The sequence below is a fragment of the Mustela nivalis genome (genome assembly GCF_964662115.1).
Source record: "Mustela nivalis genome assembly, chromosome: 8".
Lineage (NCBI taxonomy): Eukaryota > Metazoa > Chordata > Mammalia > Carnivora > Mustelidae > Mustela > Mustela nivalis.
The window spans coordinates 10,447,597-10,461,055 of NC_139027.1; the positions used below are offsets into that span (position 1 = coordinate 10,447,597).

Consider the following 13,459-nt stretch of genomic DNA (forward strand, 5'->3'; position numbering starts at 1 on the left):
TCAGGCACCCACGTCCGCCGTGGGAGCAACTGCCAGTGAGTCACGCACCGCACTCCTTCTGCCCCCACGCAGGGACACTCCTTCCATGTGACACCCCCCCAGAGCGTAAGAGCCCACAGCGATAATGTTAGCGCCCCCCCCGCCCCCGCCCCGGTTATCCGGATTCCAGATGCACATCTTTGCCAACCTTAGTATGTGGCGTTGGTACGTGCGGGGACCCCAATTCAGTAGGCGCCTCAGGTGCTCCCAGGGATCCGGCTGTGGCCTCACAATCACGACCCACGGGCTGCAACCCTGGTGAGCGGGGGGGACACAACACTTCTCGGCCCGCGCGATGCATCTCACAGAGCCTCACACACAACCTCACATAACAACTGTGACACAAACAGTGCAACCCTCATTTCCCACTGACTGACGACGGTTCAGAGCGCCGGAGTCCCCGGACCCGAACCGCGTCCCTAACCCGACAAGGTCCTCCTCCCTCCGAGGACATCCGCCCCGGCCACTGCCCGCTCCACACACTCTCTCCCCTTCAAAGGCAACCCCGGCCACCAGCACATCCGAAATGTCCCGATTCCCTGGGTTCTACCAGAAAGGGCAGCTCAAAATAAGGAAGAGGGGTCAGGTCTCCCTGAGTCAGCGAGAAAGTAGGTTAACCGGTGGCCGCGAGAGAGAACAAGTGAGAAAGTAGGTTAACCAGTGGCCGCGAGAGAGAACAAGCGAGAAGGCTGCTCGTCGCTTCTGTACAGCTTTATTTGCGGTTTGTCGGAACCACTGAGGACGGTCCACAGGTTCCCACAACGCCTGTGGGATGGCCGTCGGCTCGGGGGCTCCTTCTCACGGGGCGGCTGAAGAGCCGCGGCCACGCAGGCCCAAGCCGGGCTCACACCCAGTGCCGGCCCGCGCTCAGCGCCGCGCTGAAGGTCCGCAGGGCCCGGTGCGTCCCCCTCACGGCCAGAAGGAGTGACCCCGCTTCGGCCACATGGCCGGCGTCCCGCAGGTGTCCGGCCAGCCCCTCCGCGTCCCAGGGCCCTCGCTGCGGGCTGGCCAGGAGGTGCTGGACCATGTGCGGGTAGAAGGCAGTGGAGACGCACTTCGCCAGCAGCCCAGCGTCCAGGAGCAGGGACAGGAGCTCTGGGTCACAGTTCGAGTCGTTCACCTTTAGGAAAGGAGACAGGCACAACATGAGCGACGCCTCGCTTCGTCCTCGCCAGCCGACTCGTCACGCACGCCCTCCCCTCCGCCACCCGCCAGCCTCACCCCCTCGGCCCGGGTCACCGGTGCTTGCGCCGCGGAGCCTCTGCCGTCCCCCGCGCAGGCTCACACGCATGGCTCTCCGCGGCCAGGAACCGCCGAGAGTGCGCCCGCCGCACTCCCCCGACTCCTCCCCACGCGGCCGGAGCCGTCCCAGGTGAGGGAGGTGAGGGTGACGACTGCATGTCACGTCGTGGCCGTCAGGAGGCCAGCACAGGAGCTGCGTGTGGGTCAGCCTCGACTTCAGAGCCCAGGCTCCCCGCCGCGGCATGGACCGTGTCCCTGGAGCTCCACCACAGTCCAGGTCCTGGAACCCCAAACCTCCCCTGTCCGTAGACCCACATGAAAAACCTTCCCTCCAGAACAGGAAGACCTTTCTTCTACTCCACTGAGAAAATACATCCGTCAACGCCGCTGATGTACAGAGGGTAAGGGACAGGAGGGCCGTAGGCTACTCTTGCTTAAGCCTCTAGAAAGCTTAGTACCTAACTTACCTTTTTAAAATAAAAAAAAAAAAAAGATTTATGTATTGTGGAGAGAGACAGAGCACTCGGGCGCAAGCCCACAAGTGGGAAGAGGGAGAGTCTGCAAGCCGACTCCGCGCTGAGCCTGAGCCCACTGTGGGGCTCGATCTCATGACCCCGAGATCATGGCCTGAGCTGAAATCAATCACTGACTGAGCCACCAGGCAGCCCTTTAAGACATTTTTCTATCACTTTGGAGACCAATGTCATGGGGCTTGTTTTCAGCTTGGCTATCCTGTGTTTGCTCCCTCGTCTTACGGCTTGGTGTCTGTATGGTTCTCCATGGCTGTGACACGTAGCCTAGACGTTTCTATTTAATATTATTGTCCATATTCTTGTAAGAAATGAAGTTAACATTAGTCACACTCAAAACCCCAAGCCCCTCATTGAAACCAGCTTCATGACGGTTCTTCTTAATGTCACTGCGCACCGTTAGTAGATTTGGTTGTAGGAACCTCTATTGTGGCATTTCACAGCCAATTACCTAATGTGTAGACCAGCTATGTTATACAATTGAACACAGCGTGGTCTTCCCAAATGTTCCATGACGAGGAGGTCAACTGTGTCCACCAGCTTCAAGAATGAAAACCAAAGCCACTCTGGGAACAGGAATTGTTCCCACTGTCAGAGAGCATCCATCTTTCCTGCAACCTGGTGATCCTTTAAAACCAACAGAAACGTCGGCCCCAAGGCCCTCACCCCTTCGGGATGACATTTTCCCTAAGTCTCTCCCCAAACCTCGGACTCCTCCTTCCTCCACAGTCCGCGGCTCCTGTACCCTCCATCGTCATCCGTACACCCGTCTCCCCCGCCAGACCGGGGGCTGCTGGACGCGGATTCTCTGCAGGGATCGTGTTCTTGTCCCGCTCTTGTGCGGTTTACAGACGTATGACCGTGTTCACGAATGCAGGTTCGTGCGGCCATGGAGCGCGTGTTGATTAAACTGGATGCTGGACCGGAAGGAGGATCAAACCTCCGTGCCCTCCAGCAGTCCCCTTGAGACATTACCGCAGTTGAAGGATGAAAAAACCCATCCGGTGAGGTCAAAGTCACGTGCCCAGTGTCTCGGGGCTGCTCATCGGTGAGCTGCACCAGCAGCCCTCATCCCGGGCGTGCCTACTGTTTGCGCGCCTCCAGAATATGGCCTCTTCCGAGCCAAGATCTTTTCTCTGTTTACCCCCGCAACCCCGATGGCCAGAATAGTGCTGGCCCCATGCTAGGGGCTCGGCAAGACCTGTGGGATGAATCCATGAGTGAATGAATCATTCTACCGCTCTCATCCTTTCTTTGTTCGCTGCTGCCTCCACACACACACACACACACACACACACACACACACACACACACACACGGGGCACCCGAGTCCCTGCGCATGTTATTGTTCTGCTCACTCTTCACAAGAAAGAATCCCTCCACCTAGCCCTCTAGGCGGGAACAGAACTCGTGCTAGGATGCTCCTGGCAAATGTTTGATAAAATGTACAGATTAAAGGCTCAGCGTCCAAACACCTCAGGGCAGTACCTTCTCTGCTGCCCTGAACAAGTCTTCAAGGCTAGGACACCTTTATTATTCTGTTTACTCACGATCCCTCCCTTTGGGGGCCTGAAAGTCTCCTAGAAAAGGAGTGATGGGTTTTTCCAGCTTGAGGAGGAGACGGGGGTTCTGTCCATGCCAGCTGCTGCGGGCCCTCTCACTCCCGTCTCTGTCCGCTTTTCTCCAGGGCAATGGCTTCCTTAAAATCGGTTTCCGGCTGGATGCACCCCCGGCCTTCCAGAGAGCTGCCGTGGGCTGGCGGGTGGGGTCCGCGGCAGGCGGGCAGGGACAGGGTGGGCATCCACTCTCTGAAAGTTCTCTAGGTACTCCCTGAAGCCTAAGGCAGAAGTCATGGAAATCAAATACAGAATTGCCCCTTTGGCCCACCCCGAGGTCTCCTTAAGAAAGGTTGAGTCTGAGACTGCTGACCTGCACTGAGCTGGGCAGTGGCCAGGCCAAGGTTGAGGGTGTAGAAATTCTGGCATAATGTCTTGTCTTCAGGTGCCGAGAAAATGGAAGTGGCTGACCTTATTTCCTTTCTCTGACCTTGTACTTGGTTTCCAGCTCTTTGCAAAAGATCCAGAATGGCCAGAGTATATTTTGTAATTGTCACATACAAGTAAAATACTTATTCTGTGCGTATTTGGGACAAAATAGGGAATGAGAGACTACAGAAAGAAAGATGGCTTTTGTGAAGACTCCTTCCAACAACTGCATCTTAAAGAAAAGGAGCCTGAGGGTCAGAGAAGAGAAGGATGGCCTGAGGACACCAAGAGCCCAAATTGCTTCTCTCCACTTGCCAGGCCTCCTGCCTCGGGGGAGCCAAGGCCAGCTGGGTCGTCGGTGGTACAGAGTGCCTGGAGCCCCCCAAGCCTTCCTGGGCATGACCGTCCCACTGCAGAGTTGCCACAGTAATTTGTTAAGCCTCAACTTTTCCCCATTCTTGTTTTTGACCAAAATTCTAACTTAAGGCCCTAAAAGTCTGTCTTACCACCCATTACCCCTAACCTACTCTGTTTTTCTTTTTGGAATATAAAAATAAAATAGTAGTATTAGGGGGCACCTGGGTGGTGCAGTGGGTTAAGCCTCTCCCTTCAGCTCAGGTCATGATCCCGGGGTCCTGGGATCAAGCCCCAGTCAGGCTCTCTGGTCAGCAGGGAGCCGGCTTCCCCCTCTCTCTCTGCCTGCCTCTCTTCCTACTTGTGATCTCTCTCTCTGTCAAATAAATTTAAAAAACAAAAACAAAAACAAAAAAGGTAGGAATAGTTTTAAAAAACAAATTGTCTATATGTGGACCACCAGAAAATGACTTTTTCCTCCTTTCTTCTCCAGTAATTCTCCATGTGCACAGAGATGTTTTCACAATCATACAATATTTGTAGTCTAGCTTATTAATGACGTTAAAAATTTTTTTATTGTTTTTACATAGTTTTTAGTATTAAAAATTGTAATGGCTACAAAATTGTCTACTGATAGCGATAACATTTATTTAACTTCTCCTGCTTGGAATATTTTAGCTGTTTTTAAATGTTTGCTATTACTGAAGTACTATCAGTGAATTTTTTTCTGTATGTGTTTTCTAGGAATCATTACGGTAGGATAACTTACCAGAGAGGCATAACCAGGGTGTTCCGGGACAAACTGTGCCCCTCCCCCATCGCCATGTTGGGTCCTAACCCCCAGGACCTGAGACCGTGACTTCACTTGCAGAAAGAGCCTTTACAGAGGCAATTGGGTTTAATGAGTCACATGGGCAGATCTAATCCAGTCTGACTGGTGTCTTCATCAAGAGGAGAGGACACACACACACACACCCGCCCGAGGGGCAACCCTGTGAAGACTCAGGGCGAAGGTGGCCATCTGCAAACCAAGGCGAGAGGCCTCAGGAGAATTCAATCCTGCTGACATCCTGACCTTGGACTCTGGCCCCCAGAACTGTACGACAACACACTTCTGTGACTCGAGTTGCCCAGTCTGTGGTGCTTTGTTACCGCAGCCCACACACACTAACACACAGGAAAGAGGACCTGAAACCTTTCTTGGCAGGGACATGAACGGGGGTGTAGCCATAGTAAAGCCAACTGTCCAGTTTAAACGGGGAGCACCCAAGGAGGAGTGTGTCGGTCTCACTGTAAACGTCTCAGCTTTGGCAGTTATTATTTTGAAAACAAAATTATTTTGCTAATTTGGGAGATGCATAATGATACCTCAAGGATGCTTTAATTTGAATGTTTATTTGCAAGGACTGTTTTCCTCCGCACTCGTTCCTACCATTTTTGTTTCTTATTGTGGGAAGCATCAAACCCTTCGCTCCTTTACCAGAGTTGTGATATCACTCCTTCCCACGTGGAAGGGTTCTCTGGATAATGTTAACCCTGATTTTAGTTATAATGAACATTCTAAACTGTTTGCAATTCTGTTCGGATTACTTGTTGTTTTATAGAAGTTTTACATTTTTACATTGTCAGGAAAAGAACTGTTCCTTTATGATTTTTTTTTTCTATTGCTTTAAAGCTTAGAAGTTACAATTCCTCAAAGGATCTGATATATATATACACATTTTTTTTCTGATTTTTAAAAATATGTAACTTTTTAATTGATCAAGACTTACTTCAGTATATAGTCTGTGGAAAACAACTCATGCCTGACATCTGCTTGACTGGTGCTTTCCCAGCTTGAGGAAAAAAATATGTTCTGTCATTTCTGGACTCAGTTGGATGTTGGAAATAAATATGAAACAAGTCCAGGAGGATTAGTTGATTTAATTCCTCTGATCGAATAACTTTTGAATTCGAGTGACAGGCAGTCTGGTCTTGGGAAGAGTAGACAGACGTTGGGCTAGAGACCAATTTCCAGTCTTGGTTTCTTTGCTGAACAGCTGTGTGACCTTGTTAAGGACAATCTCTCAGATTCCACATCTGAAAAACAGACAGTGTCTAAGGGCTGTGATAGCCTATGCTTTTAAGTGCCCAGCACAATGCCTGGTGCAGAGTTCAAGTTCAGTAGAGGGACAAAGTTACTACAGTGAAACAAACAAGGCATGAAGCATATTCTAGAAGGGGAAGGTGTACACATATCATAAAATGGGTAATGCTTGCCATCTCAATTACTGATTATTTTTTCTGGAATTAATTTTTGAGAATAAATGAAACTTTGAAGATCCCGGGAAAGAAATCTATTAAAGCATAAAGTGCTACCGTCTTCCAAGTCATGAAAATGTTATCTGCTTAATTCCGGTTTCCACAACAGGTAATGAACCTTCTCTGAATTAAAATCTTTGATTTCTATGGATCTATACCAAATGCAGAGTAATTACAATAATGAGGTAAGCTGAAATTCCACTAGCATAATGTATGCAGGGCCTCATTCCAATTATTTTAAAAAAGATTATTTAATATTATTTCACTGTTTACTTGAGGACAGGATATTTGTCTCAGTTTTACACATACTGCTACTAATAAAAGTTATTAAATACCAACTACAAGGGCAGCGAAATAAAAGGGCAGCACAATTGTATACTTGGATAAGAAAAGCGCCCACAGGGTTTCTTCTGTCTCTCTGTTTGTCTGAATGATATGCGGACTCCACTTCCACAGAAGCACTCTAGCCCCCCTCCTGGCATGAAATGTCACAGTACGCCTCTTCTGAAACCAAAACGGGGACAAATCACCTAACTTAGGCTCTAGCAACAGGAGAGAATCTTGCAATGCCGAGCTTGCTCACCTCTGTGATCACAGCAAATGCTGCACCGAGGGCCCTGAGTTTGGCTGGTTCCACACTCTGTACCTACCTCCTTCCCACTTTCATTTCCTGTGCAATTAATTGTGTCACATGTGACTCTCCCCATAATGCCTTTGAACATAAGATGTTATTTTACTTGACCTTCACAAAAATCCTCACCCCTACACCCAGTACCAGGCTGTTCACTATCCGTGCAGCCTAGAAATCGAATAGATTGACCTACAGGGAGTGAGTTGCCCGTCCCCAGAGGTACCCAGCTAAGAATTGTGTGAGACGGTAGTTTTGAGGAAGCCCTCCAGAATGGAAGAGACTCTCACTAAGGAGGAAGTAGTTGGAAACCTGGATAGTGTTAAAGAGGAGACAAAGAAAGGAGAACTTCTTGGTTCTGTATAACATCTTTCATGTAAAGATGCGCTTCTGGGAATCTTGGAGGCTCTCCCTCCAACCCAGACACGAGTGCACTGTCAGTACTGCCGGTACGTTCCTGTGCCTTCCAGGCAAGATGAAAGGGGCTAAGACTCCCCAATACTGCAACACGCAAAGGACGGTCCCCAGAAGCAACTATTCTGAACAGCTCCATCGGGCAGGGCGACGATCAAGACAAAGGAGCAGCTTTCAATCTGCAGGTGCTCTCGTACCACGAGGGTTATCAGAAACCGGTGGGGGCACCCCGGGACGTGGGGAGCTCCCGGCCCTCCCAGCCCCCAAGAGCGCTTGACCTCGGAGTCTGAGCGGGTTTGAAAAAGGAAGCCCTGTGGTGGCCAGGCTGTTAGACCAGTTCTGCCCGAGTCTCTTTCAGAGCTAATATGATGAGAGATGCTTCCAGCAATTTCATTTCTCTGCAGAGAGAACCCACGTGCACCGTAAGACAGCCTGTCCCATCGCGGCATGGCTGAGGACAGGCTCTGAATGTTGGGTCCAGCGTTTCAATTTCAACGCTGGCTCTACTAGCCAGGTGACCTCATCTGAGTCTCTGTGTTTTCATCTGCAAAACTAGAATGCAATCTTCTTACAAGGTTATTAAGAAGAGAAAGTGAGGCTGTGCCTACTACAATGCCTGGCAAAGAGCTGGTGCCAGAAAGATGGTGGTTATTAGCTTCAGAGAGAAATGCTTAATTGGGTGTGATTAGGCCGTATACCCTTCCTCTGAAACCCTGAATGACGCTCTCACTAAGCATCGTAGTTCAGGACCGATCCCGGGCGGGAGGGTGCGGGTCGAGGCACTGAGCAGTACTAAGGAGAAGGCTGTGAAGAGCAGAAGCCAGCGCAAATCTGGAACTGTTCTTCAGTCTACACAACTGTTAGGGATCAACAGCTGCTTCCTCTGATCAAATGAGTGATGAGTTTCACCCTGCGGAAAATCCTCCAGAGATCTGAACACGGCAGCAGGAAAATCCTTCTTGGACAGAGTAAGGTTTTGGAGGCGAGTTCACATCTCACCAAGGCTGATGGACAGACAGCCCGACTTAACTTCGACTTACGATTTTTTGACTTTACGAAGGAGCACAAGCAACACACATTCAGTAAGCATCACTGTGTTTGGATTTTGGCTCTTTTCCTGGACTAGCAACATGCAGTGCGATCTCCCTTATGAGGCTGGGCAAAGCCACAGCTGCCCACCAGTCACGCGACCATGAGGGTGAACATCTGATACGCGGACCACCCTCTTCCGCACCCACACGGCCGTTCTGTCTCTAACCTTCAGCACAGTAGTCAACAAACTACGTGAGACATTCGATACTTTATTATAAGATGGGCTTTTGGTGTTAGCTGATTTTGCCGTAGGTTAACGGAAACGTTTGGAGCGTGCGTGGGGTAGGCGAGTCTAAGCTCCAATGTTCTGTAGGCTAGGTGAATTAAATGCATTTTTGACTTATGATATTCTCAACTTATGATAGATTTATTGGGACATAACCCCATTGTTAGCTGAAGAAGATCTCTACCACGCCAGGGTTTTAATTACTCATCAACAACCTAATCTCTAAGACAGACTTTCTATTTCTTCGGGAAAGAGACAGCGAGCTGTAAGACGTTACACACTCAACACTAGAGGTCTGCAAATTTCATAAGAGCTTTGAGAAGGAAGCAGGCGCCGCTATCGGAGGTGAAGCGGGTACAGTCTCGGGCACCAGCACTCACGCGCCATCCGTGCAGCTGTAAACACTGACGAAGCTGTCAGCATCTCACAGCTTACAGTGGAATAACACATGTGATCAGTGAGCAAGGGGGGCGCTTTTCCACCTCGGCCCACAAGTTTGCAGGAGCAATTGCCTCTCAGAGTCTCTGTGCTGGACACTTTTTCTTTTAATGTCAACAGGAACTAGCGTCCATAATCGTTAGGGGGGAAACTGAAGTCACCGGTGACCTCAGGCCCTCTCCTAACGGATGGAGTGAATAGCAAAATAAACACAAAAGAAAAAAGCAAAAAAAACAAAAGAAAGAAAGAAAAAGAAAGTAAATGTATTATATCTTCCACTGCAATACCACATAGGATTTAAAAACAGCTAGTCAGAAAAAAAAACGTAATAAAATAAAATAAAAATGGCGGGTGAGGATTCCTGCACAAAGGCCCACTGCAACTCTTCCCTTAGAGAAGACCTTTGAATGGTGCCAGGAGAGAGTGATGAAGGACAGCTAGCGTTGTCGAGATGACAAAGTGACAGGTGGAGAACAGGTGAGGAGCTGCCACAGGCTGCCGGTGGGAGGTGTCGCGGCGGTGGGGGGGGGGGTGGCTGTGGCTCTGAAGGGGCGCCCGAGGGATCCCTGGGATGGAACCGTTCTGTATCTTGACCAGAGTGGGGGTGACACAAATCTCTGCGCGACGATACTGCACACAGACTCCCCCCCCCCCCCCAAATGAGAGCGTGTCAAAGGACGGGACAAATGCCACTGCTCCCGTCCTGGCTAAATGCCACACTGCGGCTGCACCAGACGTCACCACTGTTGGCAACTGGACGAAGGGTGTAACGGATCTCGCCGCAGTGTTTCCGACAGTTGAAAGCGAAGTTAAAATCATCTCAAAATAAAGTTAAAAATACATAAGAACTGGAAAACTCTGCCAAACTTTAGCACCGGGTCTGACGATATGAGGCATTTTTATGAACACATTTCAGGGTCACAGACGGGTTACCTGATGGGGACCCCCAGCCCCAGCTGGAGAGGTTACCATTAAGTCTCACCACCCAGTGCCCGCGGGTGAGGGGCTTGGGGGCGGGTAAGTGACTCAGCTTAGCAACTGACTTCTCTGCTTTAGAACTTTGCATCCAGAGGCCACAGAGGTGTCACTGTTGTCATCACGACCTCAGGCAAACCAGCCTCAGGCCGCGGGCCTATTTCAAAACCACAGAGTTTTAGCACAAGGCTGCGCGCTGCGCGTCGGATCAAGGCGCTACAGAGGTACATCAGCACCACTTCAAAATGACTTGGGTGCTGCAAGGTTCCCATTTGGTTTCTTATTCTGGAAGTGTGTGTGTGTGTGTGTGTGTGTGTGTGTGTGTGTGTAGGGGGTGGGGCAGGGTAGAGGGAGTGGGGGCGTGTCTGGAGGGGTGGTGGGCAGCCGTTAGGGAGACCCAGCGCTGGCCGCAGTTCTATGAGATGCACTGGAGATGAAGAATCTTTAAAATGAAAACTGATACACTTGCCTATGCAATTTTGAACTGCATTGCGAGCTCTGTGCACGACGGATATGGAAAGGCAACGTATAATAAATCACTATTTTATTCTCGAAGAGGCCCATGGCAAATTTAGAATACTTAAGCAGCGACACTAACACAGGGTGCGGTGGTGATGAGGAGGAAAAGCACTGAAAATACGCAGTCTGCTTTTCCTCCACGTTTCCCTTCTTCCTGATTTCTTGGATTTACAATTAAAAAAAAAAAAAAAAAACAGGCTAAGGAGAAAAGAATCCACCGTAATTCTTAGCTTCTTGTAAATTCCCCACATGATGCAATGTTTATGTTGGCACAGATGGACCGGCGGGCTACCAGCACACAGGTCTCCTGCTCTCTCTATTTCCGTCAGTCTCCGGAGAAGCCCTGCTCTGACCAGGCTTCAGGGATAAGGAAGGCTAGTCCCAAAATCTTTACAGAATTCAGAAATACATCTCAATGAATAAACGCATTAGACTTTTCTCATTTTGTTCATTATGACCATTTTCAAATGCAATTATGGTCCGTGTTCTGTAACCATATACCTAACTTCCTGTGCCCACTGTTATTAAATCTCCTCACTGTCTCGTTTGGCCAGTCTGTATCTTCCGCGCTAGAATTCTCCTCCCCTCTCTGGTCCCTGGAAAACATCGCCTTACATTTCTGTGAGAAACTCACCTGCGTGAGTATACCCACACACCTGAAATTGTGTGTGTGTGGTGTGTACACGCTCACAAAACTTCAAATGAAAGAATGGTCTCCCTACAGAAGGGTTTCAGTAATACATACAACACATTCACACAACACAAATTCATTAAAACACAACCCTGAGCAATCTATTCCCAAAGTGTAAAATTTTAAAAGGCAAGAACAAGTTTCTTCCTTAATCACGGTAACAAGACAACCAGCCTTGAGGGAGAAATCTCAGGCCTTGACTTTAGTACGTCATTCCTCAAGCCAAGACACTGCTTCAGTGGCACTTTAGTTTGCCAGAGGAAATAAGAGCTTGAGACTTCAGATGGCTCCAGTAAACATAACTTGTAGCCACCGTCTCACCTTTAATTAGTACGTAACCAAACACCTACGTCCAGGCACAGAAGCCTGCCCGCCGCAACAAATTCCCTTGATCCAGATTTCAAGTGGCGAGGACAAATCCACTGGTCCTGGACGGCTGTGACATTTCCCTAAAGGGACTAATAGGCTGCTTCTCTAGAGAAACTGCTTCCTTATTCGGATTTGTATTCTCAGCACATAAACACGGAGTCTGGTTCATGGGAGGAGTTCAGTACATGTTTATAAAATACACATTTACTTCTTAGACAAAACAGAAAGAGTTAATGTGGTCAGAGGACATTGCAGAGAAAATGGTCTGAGATGAATCACGGATATTACTAATGAGAACGACAATGCACACACACGAGAGTCAGCCCCCCTGGAATACCTGGCCGACGGCGGTGACGTGCTCCAGCGCCACGGCGTGAAGGCGCTCATCCCGGCTCTCGAGGAGAAGTTTCAGGGCTGGGAGCAGCAGGGACTGGCTGAGCAGCAGTGAGCACAGCTCCTTCACGCCCTGAAACCACAAGTACAATCAGGTGAGCGAGGAGGCAGGAGGCACTCCGTATCTCAGGCACTACTCTGGTTGGGGTCTCTTTCCGCACCTTTTCGTAGGAGTGTTGTGTGTCTCTGCATGTATGGAGCACAGATAGGGCCACGCTGATTTAGCATTTGGTACCTGCTTCCTTCATTTCACAACAGATAGTAAATACCTTCCTGAGCTCTCAGATATTCACCTGATACTCACCAGACACTGCATTTCACGGCTGCCCAGGGTCCCCCTGCATGGATAGAGGACTGTGGTCTATTCTTCTAATCGCTCCAGAGCTCTAGTTTCCCCACCAGCAAAATGGAGGTAATTATACCTGCTTTGCAGTTTTGTGTGTGTGTGAGAATAAGTGTTAATGAATAGTAACACACAATGCTCGGCCTCTCCTAGACACTTAACAAATGGTAAAAATTATTACCGTTTGTTATTATCAACAATATCAAGTTGTCCTCTGCAACAAGAAAAGCCAGCAACTTAAACATTTAAAAACCTGTTTATAATTCTAATGTCAAGGTGAACTGAATGTTTCACGAAAACTATCTGTGGTCCAGAAAAATGAAAATGCATTTGGATCTCCACATAGACATTTGAATTTTATCCTCAGCGTTTTATTATCCTAGCTGAACCTGTCATCAGAGAGCAGACTTTTATATAAGATAACAAATGATAATCCTTCACAACGAAAGTATAAGAGAATAGACAATAAATTTGCAAGCTCTTCCTCCCTGCTGAGCTGTGTGCTCCCCGGTGTCCTAACTAGCTGTAACAGAAAGAACAGAACATCTGGACCAAGAACCAGACAATGAGTGCGACTTATTACACAAAGCAAGGGCTGTTTTTGAAAGAACTGAGAAATCACTACCCACCACCAGTGCCATGGGACTGATCTTTCTCTTGCACTCCTCCAAGAGTGGCATATCACAGAAGAAAAACTCAAATTTATGACATTTTCATAATTTCTTTGCATTATTATAAAGTGTGGATAAAACAAGAAGCTTCTATTTAAAGCCCAGGATAAAGGCCGCTCTGGCATTCCATTCACTGTAGTGTTTTCACCTTTCCCCTTAGTGCGTCTACTGGAGATCAGCAAGGGCTTCGGTTTCAGATTGGAAGGTCCTGCTACATGACCTTGTGTGAAACTGTTCAACACCGGCAGG

General features: G+C 48.8%; 1 protein-coding gene across 1 annotated transcript in view; it reads right to left on the reverse strand.

The window, feature by feature from the left end:
• Window positions 1-735: 735 nt before the first annotated feature.
• The window catches only part of NBAS (NBAS subunit of NRZ tethering complex), a 317,592-nt gene continuing 304,868 nt past the window's right edge, over window positions 736-13,459 (reverse strand). The window contains exons 51-52 of the mRNA XM_082744160.1: window positions 12,141-12,269; window positions 736-1,159 (exon numbers count right to left, since the gene is read on the reverse strand). Coding sequence (XP_082600286.1) covers window positions 884-1,159; window positions 12,141-12,269 — 405 coding nt within the window. The 3' untranslated portion in view covers window positions 736-883. The remainder of the gene's footprint in view (window positions 1,160-12,140; window positions 12,270-13,459) is intronic.